Consider the following 20,875-nt stretch of genomic DNA (forward strand, 5'->3'; position numbering starts at 1 on the left):
CTCAGAGAGAGAGAGGGGTTAAAAGGTGCAGTAGTTACAACGAGAGATGGAGTTTGGGGCTGGACCCAACCACAAAGGAGGGAGGGGAGCCAAGGGGAGGAGTCAGAGAGGCCAAAGGAGGAACAAGGTCGGGCCCAATGCAGCGGAGGCTACAGAGCCTGGTCTTCCAACACGGACCGACTCGGGGGCATGGTCGCCCACCCCACGAGCCTGAGAAGGTAAAGGAGAAACAGTAGAAACAATATACATCATCGCTACGAGAAAAACATTCATTCACGAATGTGCCCCCACACCCACCATGGAGCCACAATTAGAGGCAGGACACCCAACAAGAAGCTATCGCTGATCATGCTGGGGCCTCCTAGGGGTGCGTCATGAGTATACGCCCCACAAACGCCACCTTAAGAACCGACAGTCCGTCGAGATCGGGTTCAGTGACGAAAGGGGGATTGACAATAAAAGGTTCCCCTCGCTCTCGACGTCGGGTACTACAGTTCTACGGGTGCAAGAGTATGACTCCTCAAGCACCCGGGCGTCAAAATAGAAGAAGTCCAAAGGAATAACCAAAACAAGCAAAAGGTCGGCAGGAAACGACAAGCAGATAGGAGAAGAGGGGGAGAAAAACGAAACAGAAGGAAAAGGAAAAGTAGCTCAGCACAATTGAAGAGGACAGCAGCAGGAGCACAAGGCTACAATAGGACAGAGGACTGTCCCAAGGAGCATCACACTCCAGCAGCCGCCCACTAAGCCCTCCTCACGGCATCAACGAGCTGAGCAGGGAGGGCGGTGGATGACTCAAAAGCTCCCTCCTGGCCTCTTGAATCCAACCACTTCCTCTAGCTGCCCAAAGTGTCACAGCGCCCACACACTTCTATATATATTAACTCTTGTATATATGAGTAACCTGGCTCCCAGCCTAACTCTCTACCACACTGATAGTAATAATAAAGACAATTCTCACGACATGAAAATACCCTAGCTCACCTACGCCAAGGGGTAATATTTGGAATTTATCTACCTTAACTCTTTCTGCTACATAGTCGACATATCCTCTGGTGAGGGTCGCTGAGGTCCTCGGTCCTGCCGTTCGGTCCTCCGTTGATCAGGATCCTGTACACACACGGTCCTCAGTCGACTTGTAGATGCGCGTCCTCGCCGTACTCACACTCTGCAGGCAGGTCCTCCTCCTCCTGAGGTACTGGAGACAAGTCCCTGAGCACGTCGTCTTCTTCCTCACACACTGGAACTGTAGACAACTTGCAGTCTGGTTCAGTGTCCTCTCCTTGGTCTTTCAGTGGACTTGCCCCCTGGCACAGCAGCTCGCCTGATGCGTTTGAACGTGGCCCATGGGGGGAGGGGGCCTCCTCACGAACCCTGCCCAACGTTCACCTCTGCCTTAGACCATCAGTAAAAGAGCTCTTGGAACTCTAACACCAACCAAGCCCAGCTTCCATGTACTCTACAGGAGTCAGATAATCTCCCACGATCTGTGCAGTAGATATCTGCAGTATTTATGCGGCTGCATGGGTCCACTGGTTGGGGCTTCCTTGCCTCCAAATTGGGAGCTCATTCGAGCGAGCCCGTTCTCGATGATGGGCCGTGACACACTGAGCCCGCAGGGGCGCCGGCCGCCCAGAGCCCTCCGCCTTGTGACGTCACATCGCCCGAGGGCTCGCCATTGGTCAATCGGGCCACGTGACCCTATCTAGCCAATCAACAGACGGCTGGCATCACGCTCCTTTGGCGGGAAGTGGAAAGCCTCGGCCCCATTTTATAACACAAAAGGGCGAAAACCACTTGTAAAACCAAACGAAATTTGCATATTCACTGCCAACACGATAACTCTCCCTCCCTTCATATATCAAAATGTTCCCTGCTCATCAGAGAACATGCAGGTTGCAGAGATATGACCCTTGATGCCGGGACAGAAAAGTTATTGGGGTGGGAGACCGTCACAGCATTTTGGAGTTCTGGCCTTGGAATGTGTTCATTTCGGTCGTGTGCGTGCCTCTTTCCTCTGATCGTGGTCAGTTGTATCGTTATGTTTTCATTTGTTTGATGTCTGCTTCTTTTGTTGGAGTTCCCTTGCTGGGCCTTATTGTTCCCTTGCTGGGCCTTATTGTTCCCTTGCTGGGCCTTATTATGTTTTGGGATATTTCCTGTATTTGTGTATCATTTGGCAGTAGACTTTAACAAACGGCCTCTGTTTGTTGAGGTCCTTTGTGTGTGTTATTATTTTGTATGTTTTTCTGTATTTTCAGTCATGTGGTACTGGTGATCTGTAATTGCAGTATCTTGTCTGGTCCACTTGTGTGGATTTGTGTACATATTGAGTGTGTCTATGTGCTGTGCCCTGGGTTTGTGTGTTTTGTATTTGCATTGTGTATATATATATATATATATATATATATATATATATATATATATATATATATATATATATATATATATATATATATATATATATATATATACATATACATATATATACATATATATACTTATATATACATATACACACACACAAACACACACACACACGAGTTCTTACATTTTTCTACAGCCACTAGCACGCATAGCGTTTCCTTAAACCTAATGTTCCCCGGAATACGACCCGCTAAATCGTTAAACAACCAGGTACCCATTTTACTGTTGGGTAGAGAGAGACTACAGTTAAGGACTGACGCTCAGCAAATCGTCCCCTACCAGGATACGAACCCAGGACAAAGTGCTCGTGAAATGCCTGGCGAGTGTCTTACCACTTCGTCACAGGGACTGCATAATATAGCTATGTACTGGGTTAGAGCATTGTTGAGGATTGGTTTGTTGCACTGTTTCTCACGCTGTATCTTGTAGTGTTCGTCTACAAGAATGTTACTTTGGTGACTTAACTTTTATTTGTATAAATCTGTTTTATATAATAAAGAAAACAAAATTCTGCCAAATTCTGAACCTGTTATTGCAACAGGTGGGAACCAAAATAGTCATTTCAACAATTCAAACATATTAATGCAGGACATAAAATATAATGATAATGAATAAATTTTGTATTCATGCCACACAGCTACAGCTAACTGGACATAATAGTCCTGACTCTGATCTCAACAACCACCTGACTTCCAACAAATAAAACAAAATACTACTACTAAATAAGTACAAATAAAAAATACTACACCCACCACTATTACAATTAATATTAACTGTTTGCTATTATAAGTATAATTAAAATATACTAGTCGAGACAAAAGTTTAAAACTATGCGGTTTTTTTTTCATTTACACGAGCGATGTAATTAAAAATAATAATTATAATAAAAAAATTACAAGATAGAGATGATAATTATATGTCTAAACTCCAGCCGTAGAGTTGTCCTTCATATCTTTGTTAAGGAGGAGGTGAGACCTCTGTTCTGGTCAAAGTCAATAGTTATCTTATGGCAGAATATCCTGAACGGAATAACACAAGGCGGAAACAAATGGGCAGAGTTTCTTTCACCATGATGCGCCTGCTCATATAGCAGTAAATAGGTACCTGGGAGTTAGACAGCTGCTACGGGCTGTTTCCTGGGTGTGTACTCACCTAATTGTGCTTGCGGGGGTTGAGATCTGGCTCTTTGGTCCCGCCTCTCAAGTGTCAATCAACAGGTGTACAGGTTCCTGAGCCTATTGGGCTCTATCATATCTACACTTGAAACTGTGCATGGAGTCAGCCTCCACCACATCACTTCCTAATGCATTCCATTTGTCTACTACTCTGACACTGAAAAAAAATTCTAACTTCTCTATGGCTCATTTGGGCACTCAATTTCCACCTGTGTCCCCTAGTGCGTGTGCCCCTTGTGTTAAATAGCCTGATCTACCCTATCAATTCCTTTGGGAATCAAATGTGGTGATCATGTCCCCTCTAACTCTTCTGTCTCCCAATGACGTGAGGTTTAATTCCCGTAGTCTCTCCTCGTACCCTTCAGTTCGGGTACTAGTCTGGTGGCAAACCTTAGAACCTTTCCAGTTTAGTCTTATGCTTGACTAGACGCATGGAGCCGCATACTTCATGATTGTTCTGACATATGTGTGTGTCTGTGTGTATGAGGAGAGTTGATTGACAGTTGAGAGACGGGCCCAGAGAGCCAGAGCCCAACCATTGCAAGAACAACTAGGATAGTACCGATGTGACAGCCCCCTGGAGACTCCTGGGACTAATATTATATAGTCTTGTGTTATACCCTGAGCCAGAGTCTCTTGTTAGAGTCATGTGTTATACCCTGAGCCAGAGTCTCTTGCTAGTGTCATGTGTTATACCCTGAGCCAGAGTCTCTTGTTAGTCATGTGTTATACCCTGAGCCAGAGTATCTTGTTAGAGTCATGTGTTATACCCTGAGCCAGAGTCTCTTGTTAGTGTCATGTGTTATACCCTGAGCCAGAGTATCTTGTTAGAGTCATGTGTTATACCCTGAGCCAGAGTCTCTTGCTAGTGTCATGTGTTATACCCTGAGCCAGAGTCTCTTGCTAGTGTCATGTGTTATACCCTGAGCCAGAGTCTCTTGTTAGTGTCATGTGTTATACCCTGAGCCAGAGTCTCTTGTTAGAGTCATGTGTTATACCCTGAGCCAGAGTCTCTTGTTAGTCATGTGTTATACCCTCAGTCAGAGTCTCTTGCTAGTGTCATGTGTTATACCCTGAGCCAGAGTCTCTTGTTAGAGTCATGTGTTATACCCTGAGCCAGAGTCTCTTGCTAGTGTCATGTGTTATACCCTGAGCCAGAGTCTCTTGTTAGAGTCATGTGTTATACCCTGAGCCAGAGTCTCTTGTTAGTCATGTGTTATACCCTGAGCCACAGTCTCTTGTTAGTCATGTGTTATACCCTGAGCCAGAGTCTCTTGTTAGAGTCATGTGTTATACCCTGAGCCAGAGTCTCTTGTTAGAGTCATGTGTTATACCCTGAGCCAGAGTCTCTTGTTAGAGTCATGTGTTATACCCTGAGCCACAGTCTCTTGTTAGTCATGTGTTATACCCTGAGCCAGAGTCTCTTGTTAGTGTCATGTGTTATACCCTGAGCCAGAGTCTCTTGTTAGTGTCATGTGTTATACCCTGAGCCAGAGTCTCTTGTTAGTGTCATGTGTTATACCCTGAGCCAGAGTATCTTGTTAGTGTCATGTGAAACCCCTGAGCCAGAGTCTCTTGCTAGTGTCATGTGTTATACCCTGAGCCAGAGTCTCTTGTTAGTGTCATGTGAAACCCCTGAGCCAGAGTCTCTTGCTAGTGTCATGTGTTATACCCTGAACCAGAGTCTCTTGCTAGTGTCATGTGTTATACCCTGAGCCAGAGTCTCTTGTTAGTGTCATGTGAAACCACTGAGCCAGAGTCTCTTGTTAGAGTCATGTGTTATACCCTGAGCCAGAGTCTCTTGTTAGAGTCATGTGTTATACCCTGAGCCAGAGTCTCTTGTTAGTGTCATGTGTTATACCCTGAGCCAGAGTCTCTTGCTAGTGTCATGTGTTATACCCTGAGCCAGAGTCTCTTGTTAGTGTCATGTGTTATACCCTGAGCCAGAGTCTCTTGTTAGTGTCATGTGTTATACCCTGAGCCAGAGTCTCTTGCTAGTGTCATGTGTTATACCCTGAGCCAGAGTCTCTTGTTAGTGTCATGTGTTATACCCTGAGCCAGAGTCTCTTGTTAGTGTCATGTGTTATACCCTGAGCCAGAGTCTCTTGTTAGTGTCATGTGTTATACCCTGAGCCAGAGTCTCTTGTTAGAGTCATGTGTTATACCCTGAGCCAGAGTCTCTTGTTAGTGTCATGTGAAACCCCTGAGCCAGAGTCTCTTGTTAGTGTCATGTGAAACCCCTGAGCCAGAGTCTCTTGTTAGTGTCATGTGTTATACCCTGAGCCAGAGTCTCTTGTTAGTGTCATGTGAAACCCCTGAGCCAGAGTCTCTTGTTAGTGTCATGTGTTATACCCTGAGCCAGAGTCTCTTGTTAGTGTCATGTGAAACCCCTGAGCCAGAGTCTCTTGCTAGTGTCATGTGTTATACCCTGAGCCAGAGTCTCTTGTTAGAGTCATGTGTTATACCCTGAGCCAGAGTCTCTTGTTAGTGTCATGTGTTATACCCTGAGCCAGAGTCTCTTGTTAGTGTCATGGGTGATCATAGTGATATGAACTATATAAATAAAGTTAATCTGTTGGCACCTTGAGGGGAGACGCTAAGCGCTACATCCACCAAGCTTCGCCAGGCTCCTGTTGGTTGTTCAGAGATTATAATAGGCGGGTCGGGATTGACCCCCCAGGCCTCCCTCTTTGCATGAAATGACAAATTATAACAATTTCAAAAATACTGATGTCCAATCGGTAACCTTAATCCAACATATTATTTTCTACATAATTAAATGTAGAAAATAGATAGTTTAGTGGATATTTGAAAACTCTTATCATTTCATAGGATCAGAATTCTACATTTGTCAGTATTAAACTTCATATATCACTCCGCAGACATTCGGCAGTGGCTTTGAGTCTTCGTCTGAGGTGATGTACATTGAATAACATAATCATTTGGATTACAACAGCTGCTTAAAATTATTTATTACCTCTGTTTTATTTCTGCCAACAGGTGTTCGACACCTGTGACCTTTGGCTACAAGCCTGTCATGCTCCTGGAGGAGAACGACTTTCCTGCCACCACTGCTCCAGTCCCAGTCACCAGCAGCAAAATGTCAACCACCACTAATGACGTGAGTGCCACGACCTCCGTGACTACCACGACCGTTCACGCCACCACTCACAGCATAGATAATACGACCACAGCGTCATCTCAGGACGGAGAGGATGCTACGAGCGCCCTGTTGATCTACGAGGCTGAGAATGTTAACGATTCATTCTCAGCAGTGGTTAACGGGTCGACGCTTTGGGTCAATGATATGGTGAACGAGTCGACAGTCGTCTCAGAGAATGTTGCTGCAGGCGTCGAAATGCTGCGACAGGACGAGAACACTTCGGTAATTAGCACCGTCACATTCCATCCTGATGGGGACCTGTCCACAACCCCTGCGTTAGGAGACTTCACCAGGAGCGAGCAGTCGACGACAGCAGTGGTGACAGCGGCGGGCTTGGGACACCTGACAGCCATAGACAGAAACACTGTTGGCACCGCCGCTACTGTCTCGCCAAGCCACAGTGCAGCTACAGTTACTGTGGGACTCACTCCCACAGTAACCAGCACTGCTCCAGGGACACCCACAGCGCCAGCAGCTACCTCCCAGGCGCTGCCATACTGGATCCTACACAATAGGATGCTGCCACAGAACACCACGTTAACAAAACGTATAAATTATTTCCCAAACAGCACAAGTCAGCCAGTGAAGATAATAGCCGACAGAAAATCACACGAAACAAAAAGAATAAAAAAAGTACTTAAAAAGGCGAAAATGATTCAAATTACAGCAGATAGGCCGCGAAGACCGTTACTCTCGGCCCATCGTATGGCCGAGGGCCACCGCGCAGGAACGATGGACCTCAACAAGGACTTGTGGCTATACCGTGGCGACAATAGCCACGGATTGAGTCCCGGACAACCGCTGCCAGTGGGCGTGGGACACGGGCGTGTCAGCGACGGAGCGGTGGTGGGGGCGGGTATCGTGGCCTCCTGTGTGGGCGTGGCTCTGCTTGTGGGCGGCTTCCTGCTGGCCCGAGGCAGGGGCAAAGCAGGCCCCATTTGGGAAGCTTCGTCGTACTGGCGGGAAGGGTCGGATGAGGACGTGGTCATGGCTGTGGGGGAGACAGGCACGGCGGGCATGGTCACGGAGACAGAGGGCACGGTGGGCCTGGTCACGGAGACACACCGTGGCCTCAACAACCGCCTGTACCTCCTTCTGCAGCGGGACTCAGCCACAGGCATCACCCCAGACACGCTCCCGGACCCGCGGGCACACTCCTCAGCTCCCGACTGGCACTGACCCGCCACTCACAAGACTGGTACTATTACTCCACTCACCAGTCCAGACTGGCACCTTCTCTCTACTTACCACTCTAGACTGGCACTCTCCCTCCACTCTCTCTCCCTCCACTCTCCCCTCCAGACTGGCAATCTCCCCATCAGACTGGCACTCTCCCCATCAGACTGGCACTCTCCCCATCAGACTGGCACTCTCCCCACCAGACTGGCACTCTCCCCACCAGACTGGCACTCTCCCCACCAGACTGGCACTCTCCCCACGAGACTGGCACTCTCCCCACCAGACTGGCACTCTCCCCACCAGACTGGCACTCTCCCTCCACTTTGCACACCTCTAAAATAATCCGCGAAAACCCAGAAGGAAATTCTGGATATGTAAAATTTTGTACAAACTTTTGTGTTTGGAGTTAATCTACATATTTAAAACTGTTGGCTTGTTTGTGTTTTTGCCGCCGCGTGTTTCTTGCTCGCTCCAGCAACACACACAAACATGCAAATAAATATCCGCAGGCAAATGATTTAATTAATTTTCACGATGATGCCTGACCCGTTGATGACCATGACCTCTGTGTTGACCCGTTGATAACCTGGTGTTGACCCGTTGATAACCTGGTGTTGACCCGTTGATGACCATGACCTCTGTGTTGACCCGTTGATAACCTGGTGTTGACCCGTTGATGACCATGACCTCTGTGTTGACCCGTTGATAACCTGGTGTTGACCCGTTGATGACCTGGTGTTGACCCGTTGATGACCTGGTGTTGACCCGTTGATGACCTGGTGTTGACCCGTTGATGACCTGGTGTTGACCCGTTGATGACCTGGTGTTGACCCGTTGATAACCTGGTGTTGACCCGTTGATGACCTGGTGTTGACCCGTTGATAACCTGGTGTTGACCCGTTGATGACCATGACCTCTATGTTGACCCGTTGATAACCTGGTGTTGACCCGTTGATGACCTGGTGTTGACCCGTTGATGACCTGGTGTTGACCCGTTGATGACCTGGTGTTGACCCGTTGATGACCTGGTGTTGACCCGTTGATAACCTGGTGTTGACCCGTTGATGACCTGGTGTTGACCCGTTGATGACCTGGTGTTGACCCGTTGATGACCTGGTGTTGACCCGTTGATAACCTGGTGTTGACCCGTTGATGACCATGACCTCTATGTTGATCCGTTGATAACCTGGTGTTGACCCGTTGATGACCTGGTGTTGACCCGTTGATGACCTGGTGTTGACCCGTTGATGACCTGGTGTTGACCCGTTGATGACCTGGTGTTGACCCGTTGATAACCTGGTGTTGACCCGTTGATGACCATGACCTCTGTGTTGACCCGTTGATAACCTGGTGTTGACCCGTTGATGACCATGACTTCGGTGTTGACCCGTTGATGACCATGACCTCTGTGTTGACCCGTTGATGACCATGACCTCGGTGTTGACCCGTTGATAACCTGGTGTTGACCCGTTGATGACCTGGTGTTGGCCCGTTGATGACCATGACCTCTGTGTTGACCCGTTGATAACCTGGTGTTGACTCGATGACCTGGTGTTGACCCGTTGATAACCTGGTGTTGACCCGTTGATAACCTGGTGTTGACCCGTTGATAACCTGGTGTTGACCCGTTGATGACCTTGACCTCGGTGTTGACCCGTTAATAACCTGGTGTTGCCCGTTGATGACCATGACCTCGGTGTTGACCCGTTGATATCCTGGTGTTGATCCGTTGATGACCATGACCTCTGTGTTGACCCGTTGATAACCTGGTGTTGACCCGTTGATGACCATGACCTCGGTGTTGACCCGTTGATAACCTGGTGTTGACCCGATGATGACTATGACCTCGGTGTTGATCCGTTGATGACCTTGACCTCGGAGTTGACCCGTTGATAACCTGGTGTTGACCCGTTGATGACCATGACCTCTGTGTTGACCCGTTGATAACCTGGTGTTGACCCGTTGATGACCTGGTGTTGACCCGTTGATGATCTGGTGTTGACCCGTTGATAACCTGGTGTTGACCCGTTGATAACCTGGTGTTGACCCGTTGATGACCTGGTGTTGACCCGTTGATAACCTGGTGTTGACCCGTTGATGACCTGGTGTTGACCCGTTGATGACCCGTTGATGACCCGTTGATGACCTGGTGTTGACCCGTTGATGACCTGGTGTTGACCCGTTGATAACCTGGTGTTGACCCGTTGATGACCTGGTGTTGACCCGTTGATGACCATGACCTCTGTGTTGACCCGTTGATAACCTGGTGTTGACTCGATGACCTGGTGTTGACCCGTTGATAACCTGGTGTTGACCCGTTGATAACCTGGTGTTGACCCGTTGATAACCTGGTGTTGACCCGTTGATGACCTTGACCTCGGTGTTGACCCGTCAATAACCTGGTGTTGACCCGTTGATGACCATGACCTCGGTGTTGACCCGTTGATAACCTGGTGTTGACCCGTTGATAACCTGGTATTGACCCGTTGATGACCATGACCTCGGTGTTGACCCGTTGATGACTATGACCTCGGTGTTGACCCGTTGATGACTATGACCTCGGTGTTGACCCGTTGATGACTATGACCTCGGTGATGACCCGTTGATAACCTGGTGTTGACCCGTTGATGACCTTGACCTCGGTGTTGACCCGTTAATAACCTGGTGTTGATCCGTTGATGACCATGACCTCGGTGTTGACCCGTTGATAACCTGGTGTTGACCCGTTGATAACCTGGTGTTGACCCGTTGATGACCTGGTGTTGACCCGTTGATAACCTGGTGTTGACCCGTTGATAACCTTGACCTCGGTGTTGACCCGTTGATAACCTGGTGTTGACCCGTTGATGACGATGACCTCTGTGTTGACCCGTTGATGACCTGGTGTTGACCCGTTGATGACCTGGTGTTGACCCGTTGATGACCTGGTGTTGACCCGTTGATGACCTTGTGTTGACCCGTTGATAACCTGGTGTTGACCTGTTGATGACCTGGTGTTGACCCGTTGATAACCTGGTGTTGACCCGTTGATGACCTGGTGTTGACCCGTTGATAACCTGGTGTTGACCCGTTGATGACCTGGTGTTGACCCGTTGATAACCTGGTGTTGACCCGTTGATAACCTGGTGTTGACCCGTTGATAACCTGGTGTTGACCCGTTGATGACCTGGTGTTGACCCGTTGATAACCTGGTGTTGACCCGTTGATAACCTTGACCTCGGTGTTGACCCGTTGATAACCTTGACCTCGGTGTTGACCCGTTGATAACCTGGTGTTGACCCGTTGATGACCTGGTGTTGACCCGTTGATGACCTGGTGTTGACCCGTTGATGACCTGGTGTTGACCCGTTGATGACCTGGTGTTGACCCGTTGATAACCTGGTGTTGACCCGTTGATAACCTGGTGTTGACCCGTTGATAACCTGGTGTTGACCCGTTGATAACCAGGTGTTGACCCGTTGATGACCTGGTGTTGACCCGTTGATGACCTGGTGTTGACCCGTTGATAACCTGGTGTTGACCCGTTGATAACCTGGTGTTGACCCGTTGATAACCTGGTGTTGACACGTTGATGACCTGGTGTTGACCCGTTGATGACCTGGTGTTGACCCGTTGATAACCTGGTGTTGACCCGTTGATAACCTGGTGTTCACCCGTTGATAACCTGGTGTTGACCCGTTGATGACCTGGTGTTGACCCGTTGATAACCTGGTGTTGACCCGTTGATAACCTTGACCTCGGTGTTGACCCGTTGATAACCTGGTGTTGACCCGTTGATGACCTGGTGTTGACCCGTTGATGACCTGGTGTTGACCCGTTGATGACCTGGTGTTGACCCGTTGATGACCTGGTGTTGACCCGTTGATAACCTGGTGTTGACCCGTTCATGACCATGACCTCTGTGTTGACCCGTTGATAACCAGGTGTTGACCCGTTGATGACCTGGTGTTGACCCGTTGATGACCATGACCTCTGTGTTGACCCGTTGATAACCTGGTGTTGACCCGTTGAAGACTATGACCTCGGTGTTGACCCGTTGATAACCTGGTGTTGACCCGTTGATGACCATGACCTCGGTGTTGACCCGTTGATAACCTGGTGTTGACCCGTTGATGACCTGGTGTTTACCCGTTGATGACCTTGTGTTGACCAGTTGATGACCTTGTATCGACCCGTTGATGACCTTGTGTTGACCCGTTGATGACCTTGTGTTGACCCGTTGATGACCTTGTGTTGACCCGTTGATGACCTTGTGTTGACCCGTTGATGACCTTGTGTTGACCCGTTGATGACCTTGTATTGATCCGTTGATGACCTTGACCCCGGTGTTGATCTAGTATTGACCAGGTGTTCACCTGTTAACAATTTATTTATACGGAAGCACAAAATGGTGGTGAGGTCTGGGGTCAGTAGTGAGCCCCGAGGGTGACTGGTGAGGTCTGGGGTCAGTAGTGAGCCCCGAGGGTGACTGGTGAGTCCTGGGGTCAGTAGTGAGCCCCGAGGGTGACTGGTGAGGTCTGGGGTCAGTAGTGAGCCCCGAGGGTGACTGGTGAGTCCTGGGGTCAGTAGTGAGCCCCGAGGGTGACTGGTGAGGTCTGGGGTCAGTAGTGAGCCCCGAGGGTGACTGGTGAGGTCTGGGGTCAGTAGTGAGCCCCGAGGGTGACTGGTGAGGTCTGGGGTCAGTAGTGAGCCCCGAGGGTGACTGGTGAGGTCTGGAGTCAGTAGTGAGCCCCGAGGGTGACTGGTGAGGTCTGGGGTCAGTAGTGAGCCCCGAGGGTGACTGGTGAGGTCTGGGGTCAGTAGTGAGCCCCGAGGGTGACTGGTGAGGTCTGGGGTCAGTAGTGAGTCCCGAGGGTGACTGGTGAGGTCTGGTGTCAGTAGTGAGTCCCGAGGGTGACTGGTGAGGTCTGGTGTCAGTAGTGAGCCCCGAGGGTGACTGGTGAGGTCTGGGGTCACTAGTGAGTCCCGAGGGTGACTGGTGAGGTCTGGTGTCAGTAGTGAGCCCCGAGGGTGACTGGTGAGTCCTGGGGTCACTAGTGACTCCCGAGGGTGACTGGTGAGTCCTGGGGTCAGTAGTGAGCCCCGAGGGTGACTGGTGAGGTCTGGGGTCAGTAGTGAGCCCCGAGGGTGACTGGTGAGGTCTGGTGTCACTAGTGAGCCCCGAGGGTGACTGGTGAGGTCTGGTGACACTAGTGAGCCCCGAGGGTGACTTGTGAGGTCTGGGGTCAGTAGTGAGCCCCGAGGGTGACTGGTGAGGTCTGGTGTCAGTAGTGAGCCCCGAGGGTGACTGGTGAGGTCTGGTGTCAGTAGTGAGCCCCGAGGGTGACTGGTGAGGTCTGGTGTCAGTAGTGAGCCCCGAGGGTGACTGGTGAGGTCTGGTGTCAGTAGTGAGCCCCGAGGGTGACTGGTGAGGTCTGGGGTCAGTAGTGAGCCCCGAGGGTGACTGGTGAGGTCTGGTGTCAGTAGTGAGCCCCGAGGGTGACTGGTGAGGTCTGGGGTCACTAGTGAGTCCCGAGGGTGACTGGTGAGGTCTGGTGTCAGTAGTGAGCCCCGAGGGTGACTGGTGAGGTCTGGTGTCACTAGTGAGCCCCGAGGGTGACTGGTGAGGTCTGGTGACACTAGTGAGCCCCGAGGGTGACTGGTGAGGTCTGGGGTCACTAGTGAGTCCCGAGGGTGACTGGTGAGGTCTGGTGTCAGTAGTGAGCCCCGAGGGTGACTGGTGAGTCCTGGAGTCACTAGTGACTCCCGAGGGTGACTGGTGAGTCCTGGGGTCACTAGTGACTCCCGAGGGTGACTGGTGAGGTCTGGGGTCAGTAGTGAGCCCCGAGGGTGACTGGTGAGGTCTGGGGTCACTAGTGAGCCCCGAGGGTGACTGGTGAGTCCTGGGGTCAGTAGTGAGCCCCGAGGGTGACTGGTGAGGTCTGGGGTCACTAGTGAGGACCGTGCCGAGTACGAGGACCGGGCCAAGGACGAGGAGTAGGCCGGGGACGAGGAGTAGGCCGAGGAGGAGGAGTGGGCCGAGGAGTAGGCCGAGGACGAGGAGTGGGCCGAGGACGAGGAGTGGGCCGAGGAGTAGGCCGATGACGAGGAGCGGGCCAAGAACGAGGAGCGGGCTGAGGACGAGGAGCGGGCCAAGGACGAGGAGTAGGCCGAGGACGAGGAGTAGGCCGAGGACGAGGAGCGGGCCGAGGACGAGGAGTAGGCCGAGGACGAGGAGTAGGCCGAGGACGAGGAGTAGGCCGAGGACGAGGAGCGGGCCGAGGACGAGGAGCGGGCCGAGGACGAGGAGTAGGCCGAGGACGAGGAGCGGGCCGAGGACGAGGAGCGGGCCGAGGACGAGGAGTAGGCCGAGGACGAGGAGCGGGCCGAGGACGAGGCCGAGAGGGCCATTTTGAAAGTTTCAGTCAAACTTGTAAAAATAACCCATAAACCCGCATAGTTCTGTACATAAAGAGAAACTGTTGTTAATTAAGGTAGCGTTCACGTGGTCCAATAGCTCGTCTCACCTCTGCTTGCAGGGCCAGTCAGCGCCGCTCAGGTGAGACCACACCAGAGATCCTTATTTTTGTAGTACGTAGTTCTCAGACGTGCCACAACCATCCCTGGACAGTTGTGAGGTTCCACAACCATCCCTGGACACTTGTGAGGTTCCACAACCATCCCTGGACACTTGTGAGGTTCCACAACCATCCCTGGACACTTGTGAGGTTCCACAACCATCCCTGGACACTTGTGAGGTTCCACAACCATCCTTGGACACTTGTGAGGTTCCACAACCATCCCTGGATAGTTGTGAGGTTCCACAACCATCCCTGGACATTTGTGAGGTTCCACAACCATCCCTGGACAGTTGTGAGGTTCCACAACCATCCTTGGACAGTTGTGAGGTTCCACAACCATCCTTGGACAGTTGTGAGGTTCCACAACCATCCCTGGACAGTTGTGAGGTTCCACAACCATCCCTGGACACTTGTGAGGTTCCACAACCATCCCTGGACACTTGTGAAGTTCCACAACCATCCCTGGACACTTGTGAAGTTCCATAACCATCCCTGGACACTTGTGAGGTTCCACAACCATCCTTGGACAGTTGTGAAGTTCCACAACCATCCTTGGACAGTTGTGAGGTTCCACAACCATCCCTGGACAGTTGTGAGGTTCCACAACCATCCTTGGACAGTTGTGAGGTTCCACAACCATCCTGGACAGTTGTGAGGTTCCACAACCATCCTTGGATAGTTGTGAGGTTCCACAACCATCCTTGGGCAGCTTTGAGGTTCCACAACCATCCCTGGGCAGTTGTGAGGTTCCACAACCATCCCTGGGCAGTTGTGAGGTTCCACAACCATCCCTGGACAGTTGTGAGGTTCCACAACCATCCTTGGACAGTTGTGAGGTTCCACAACCATCCTTGGACAGTTGTGAGGTTCCACAACCATCCTTGGACAGTTGTGAGGTTCCACAACCATCCCTGGACAGTTGTGAGGTTCCACAACCATCCCTGGACAGTTGTGAGGTTCCACAACCATCCCTGGACAGTTGTGAGGTTCCACAACCATCCTTGGACAGTTGTGAGGTTCCACAACCATCCTTGGACAGTTGTGAGGTTCCACAATCATCCTTGGACAGTTGTGAGGTTCCACAACCATCCCTGGACAGTTGTGAGGTTTCACAACCATCCCTGGACAGTTGTGAGATTCCACAACCATCCCTGGACAGTTGTGAGGTTCCACAACCATCCCTGGACAGTTGTGAGGTTCCACAACCATCCCTGGACAGTTGTGAGGTTCCACAACCATCCCTGGACAGTTGTGAGGTTCCACAACCATCCTTGGACAGTTGTGAGGTTCCACAACCATCCCTGGACAGTTGTGAGGTTCCACAACCATCCTTGGACAGTTGTGAGGTTCCACAACCATCCCTGGACAGTTGTGAGGTTCCACAACCATCCCTGGACACTTGTGAGGTTCCACAACCATCCTTGGACAGTTGTGAGGTTCCACAACCATCCTTGGACAGTTGTGAGGTTCCACAACCATCCTTGGACAGTTGTGAGGTTCCACAACCATCCTTGGACAGTTGTGAGGTTCCACAACCATCCCTGGACAGTTGTGAGGTTCCACAACCATCCCTGGACAGTTGTGAGGTTCCACAACCATCCGTGGACAGTTGTGAGGTTCCACAACCATCCGTGGACAGTTGTGAGGTTCCACAACCATCCTTGGACAGTTGTGAGGTTCCACAACCATCCTTGGACAGTTGTGAGGTTCCACAACCATCCTTGGACAGTTGTGAGGTTCCACAACCATCCTTGGACAGTTGTGAGGTTCCACAACCATCCTTGGACAGTTGTGAGGTTCCACAACCATCCCTGGACAGTTGTGAGGTTCCACAACCATCCCTGGACAGTTGTGAGGTTCCACAACCATCCCTGGACAGTTGTGAGGTTCCACAACCATCCCTGGACAGTTGTGAGGTTCCACAACCATCCCTGGACAGTTGTGAGGTTCCACAACCATCCCTGGACAGTTGTGAGATTCCACAACCATCCCTGGACAGTTGTGAGGTTCCACAACCATCCCTGGACAGTTGTGAGGTTCCACAACCATCCCTGGACAGTTGTGAGGTTCCACAACCATCCCTGGACAGTTGTGAGGTTCCACAACCATCCTTGGACAGTTGTGAGGTTCCACAACCATCCCTGGACAGTTGTGAGGTTCCACAACCATCCTTGGACAGTTGTGAGGTTCCACAACCATCCCTGGACAGTTGTGAGGTTCCACAACCATCCCTGGACACTTGTGAGGTTCCACAACCATCCTTGGACAGTTGTGAGGTTCCACAACCATCCTTGGACAGTTGTGAGGTTCCACAACCATCCTTGGACAGTTGTGAGGTTCCACAACCATCCTTGGACAGTTGTGAGGTTCCACAACCATCCCTGGACAGTTGTGAGGTTCCACAACCATCCCTGGACAGTTGTGAGGTTCCACAACCATCCGTGGACAGTTGTGAGGTTCCACAACCATCCGTGGACAGTTGTGAGGTTCCACAACCATCCTTGGACAGTTGTGAGGTTCCACAACCATCCTTGGACAGTTGTGAGGTTCCACAACCATCCTTGGACAGTTGTGAGGTTCCACAACCATCCTTGGACAGTTGTGAGGTTCCACAACCATCCTTGGACAGTTGTGAGGTTCCACAACCATCCTTGGACAGTTGTGAGGTTCCACAACCATCCTTGGACAGTTGTGAGGTTCCACAACCATCCCTGGACAGTTGTGAGGTTCCACAACCATCCCTGGACAGTTGTGAGGTTCCACAACCATCCCTGGACAGTTGTGAGGTTCCACAACCATCCCTGGACAGTTGTGAGGTTCCACAACCATCCTTGGACAGTTGTGAGGTTCCACAACCATCCCTGGACAGTTGTGAGGTTCCACAACCATCCCTGGACAGTTGTGAGGTTCCACAACCATCCCTGGACAGTTGTGAGGTTCCACAACCATCCCTGGACAGTTGTGAGGTTCCACAACCATCCTTGGACAGTTGTGAGGTTCCACAACCATCCTTGGACAGTTGTGAGGTTCCACAACCATCCTTGGACAGTTGTGAGGTTCCACAACCATCCCTGGACACTTGTGAGGTTCTACAACCATCCTTGGACAGTTGTGAGGTTCCACAACCATCCCTGGACAGTTGTGAGGTTCCACAACCATCCCTGGACAGTTGTGAGGTTCCACAACCATCCCTGGACAGTTGTGAGGTTCCACAACCATCCTTGGTCAAAAGGCATCACTGACCTGATCTGGTTCGCGAGGACTCGTTGAAGTGCAAGTAACAACCTTTAAACATTAATCTGTATATACATTTTGCAGCGATAAAGCCGAAGAGGTACAGTGGAGACGGGCTCAAGAAGTTGGACGAGGGTGACGGCAGTTACGTGACAATTCCCAAGGCGAGACTGGATCAGCGAGCCTATTGGTGCTCCTAAGCCACACGACCAAATTTGCTAAGACTTGCGAGTCATGGAATCTTTGTAGTCCGCCATACCTTAGAAATGACATCAGTGAAGCTCTGTTTATATTTAAGAGTTTAATTAATCGTTGCTTTTATCAAGAGATTTGCATATGGAGTTCATCTCAGCATTCCTATTTGTTCGCTAACCAGCTGAATACGCCTTGGTCTAGTCATTAGGGTAAGACACTAGCTCTAAATAGCTACTAGAACATTTTTATAAAGAATTACATGTAAAATGTTAACCCTTTATTTGTGTTATGTTGGGTCTCGAAGTAGGGAACATTTGTATCTTAAATAGTAGTTGGTGCAGCGGGAGGCTGACTACAGCGACCAGTGATGATGCTGCACCCTGAGACCTTCCCTCTCACCATGGTGTGTGTGTGTGTGTGTGTGTGTGTGTGTGTGTATTCACCTAGCTGTGCTTGCGGGGGTTAAGCTCTGCTCTTTCGGCCAACTGTCAATCTGTCAATCAACTGTTTCTAATACTACTATTTTTTTTTTCACATCACACACACCAGGAAGCAGCAGCCCGTGACAGCTGACTAACCTCCAGGTACCTATTTACTGCTAGGTAACAGGGGCATAGGGTGAAAGAAACTCTGCCCATCGTTTCTCACCGGCGCCCGGAATCAAACCCGGGACCACAGGATCACGTGCCCAGCGTGCTGTCCACTCGGCCACCGGCGCCCCTGGTGGCCTAGTGACCATGTGTGTGTGTGTGTGTGTGTGTGTGTGTATTCACCTAGTTTTGCTTACCTTGTTGTGCTTGCGGGGGTAGAGCTTTGCTCTTTGGTCCCGCCTCTTAACTGTCAATCAAGTGGTGTACAGATTCCTAAGCCAACTGGGCTCTATCTAATCTACATTTGAAACTGTGTATGGAGTCAGCCTCCACCACCTCACTGCTTAATGCATTCCATTTGTTAACTACTCTGACACTGAAAAAAATCTTTCTAATGTCTCTGTGACTCATCTGGGTACTAGATTTCCATCTGTGTCCCCTTGTTCGTGTCCCACCCGTGCTGAAGAGTTTGTTTTTGTCCACCCTGTCAATTCCCCTGAGAATTTTGTAGGTAGTGATTCTCTCTCCCCTTACTCTTCTTTTTTCAAGGGACATGCGGTTCAGCTCCCTCAGCCTTTCCTCATAGCTCATACCTCTCAGTTCTGGGACGAGTATACCTCTGAATCTTCTTTATCCTTGTCTTGTGTTTAACTAGGTATAGACTCCAGGCTGGAGCTGCATATTCTAGGATTAGTCTGACATAAGTGACATACAAGGTCCTGAACGATTCCTTATACAAGTATCTAAGGCAGTTCTTATGTTGACTAATCAAGTATATGCTGCTGATGATATCCTTTTGACGTGGGCCTCTGGGGACAGGTTCGGTGTGATATCAACCACCAGATCTTTCTCTCTATTTGACTCTTGCAGGATTTCACCTCCCAGATGATACCTTGTGTTCAGCCTCCTGCTCCCTTCGCCTAATTTCATTACTTTACACTTTCCTGAGTTGAACTTGTTACCCACTTGTTATAAATATAAATGGTTGGTTTGCTATGGGGAATTGGTACTATTAAGGGGTAAGGGTAGTTAGAAGACAAGAGTTATCAAATATGGGAGAGCTAAAAGGCCCGGCCCCCAAAATAAACTATCCACAGTAATAATAACTTGCTACTAGACCATATATGTTAGTCTAAGGGTTGATCAATGCACTCCCACACAGGAAGAAGGGATACTCTGTTCTAAGGTACTTATTTATTAACCCCTTAACAACCCCCCATATACACTCACACCAATAACAATAATAATAATTACTTTACCACCCAATCTTACGTTAAAGCCTTGGTCCACGTAGGCAGGATACAAGGTTTACACTGAACACAAGCTAGGGTAAACCTCTAATATTGAATAACTTGAAGTTAGAGTCAGCTTAGGGTAGGGGACCACGTGGGTCCAATGGGACCCCCTTTAGAATACTAGTAATATAAACTCTAAACACACCTACTACACACAAAATATATTACTCTACACATAGAACATAAGTATGCCAGACATGCATAATAATGTGCTCAATATACTTATCTTGAACAAGACACAGAAATAAGGAAACGAAGAGGAATATACATTTTCTAGAACCATTCCACCAGTTTGTCCAGGTCGTCCTGTAGTCTCTGTATCTTCATCTGTCTTGATTCTTCTCATAGTTTTAGCATCATCAGCAAACATTGAGAGGAATGAGTCTATACCCTCTGGAAGATCGTTTACATATATTAGAAACAGGGGTGGTCCAAGTACTGAGCCCTGTGGGACTCCGATGGTGACATCTCGCCACTCTGATGTCTCCCCACCTCACAGCTACTTGCTGTTTCCTGTTGCTTAGATACTCCCTTATCCACTGGAGCACCTTATCTTTTACTAATGCATGTTATCTTATCTCGAGATGATTTCAGGGCTTTTCAGTGTCCCCGCGGCCCGGTCCTCGACCAGGCCTCCACCCCCAAGAAGCAGCCCGTGAAAGCTGACTAACACCCAGGTACCTATTTTACTGCTAGGTAACAGGGGCATAGGGTGAAAGAAACTCTGCCCATTGTTTCTCGCCGGTACCTGGGATCGAACCCAGGACCACAGGATCACAAGTCCAGTGTGCTGTCCGCTCAGCCGACCAGCTCCCAATGAGCTCCAATGTTGCTCCAACTTTTGTAACAGACTGTTATGGGGAACTGTGTCAAAGACTTTGACAGTCCAAGAAAATGCAGTCTGCCCACCCTTCTCTTTCTTACCTAATTTTTGTTGTCTGATCCTATAATTCTATTAAGCCTGTGAGTGGGTGGTGTGTAACACACCACCCATGCTTGTGGTGTGTTACAAAGTTATTTCCCTCCAGATGCTCTCCGAGCCTTTTCTCCATCACCT

The 20,875-nt window shown here is 49.8% G+C and overlaps 1 protein-coding gene across 1 annotated transcript in view; it reads left to right on the forward strand.

Moving 5' to 3' along the window:
- Positions 1–8,759, forward strand: part of LOC123770989 (uncharacterized) — a 184,639-nt gene extending 175,880 nt beyond the window's left edge. Inside the window, exon 5 of the mRNA XM_045763163.2 lies at positions 6,603–8,759. Within this exon, the coding sequence (XP_045619119.2) occupies positions 6,603–7,944 (1,342 nt within the window). The 3' untranslated portion in view covers positions 7,945–8,759. The remainder of the gene's footprint in view (positions 1–6,602) is intronic.
- Positions 8,760–20,875: the final 12,116 nt, after the last annotated feature.

Source organism: Procambarus clarkii, chromosome 65 (genome assembly GCF_040958095.1).
Source record: "Procambarus clarkii isolate CNS0578487 chromosome 65, FALCON_Pclarkii_2.0, whole genome shotgun sequence".
Classification (NCBI taxonomy): Eukaryota; Metazoa; Arthropoda; class Malacostraca; order Decapoda; family Cambaridae; genus Procambarus; species Procambarus clarkii.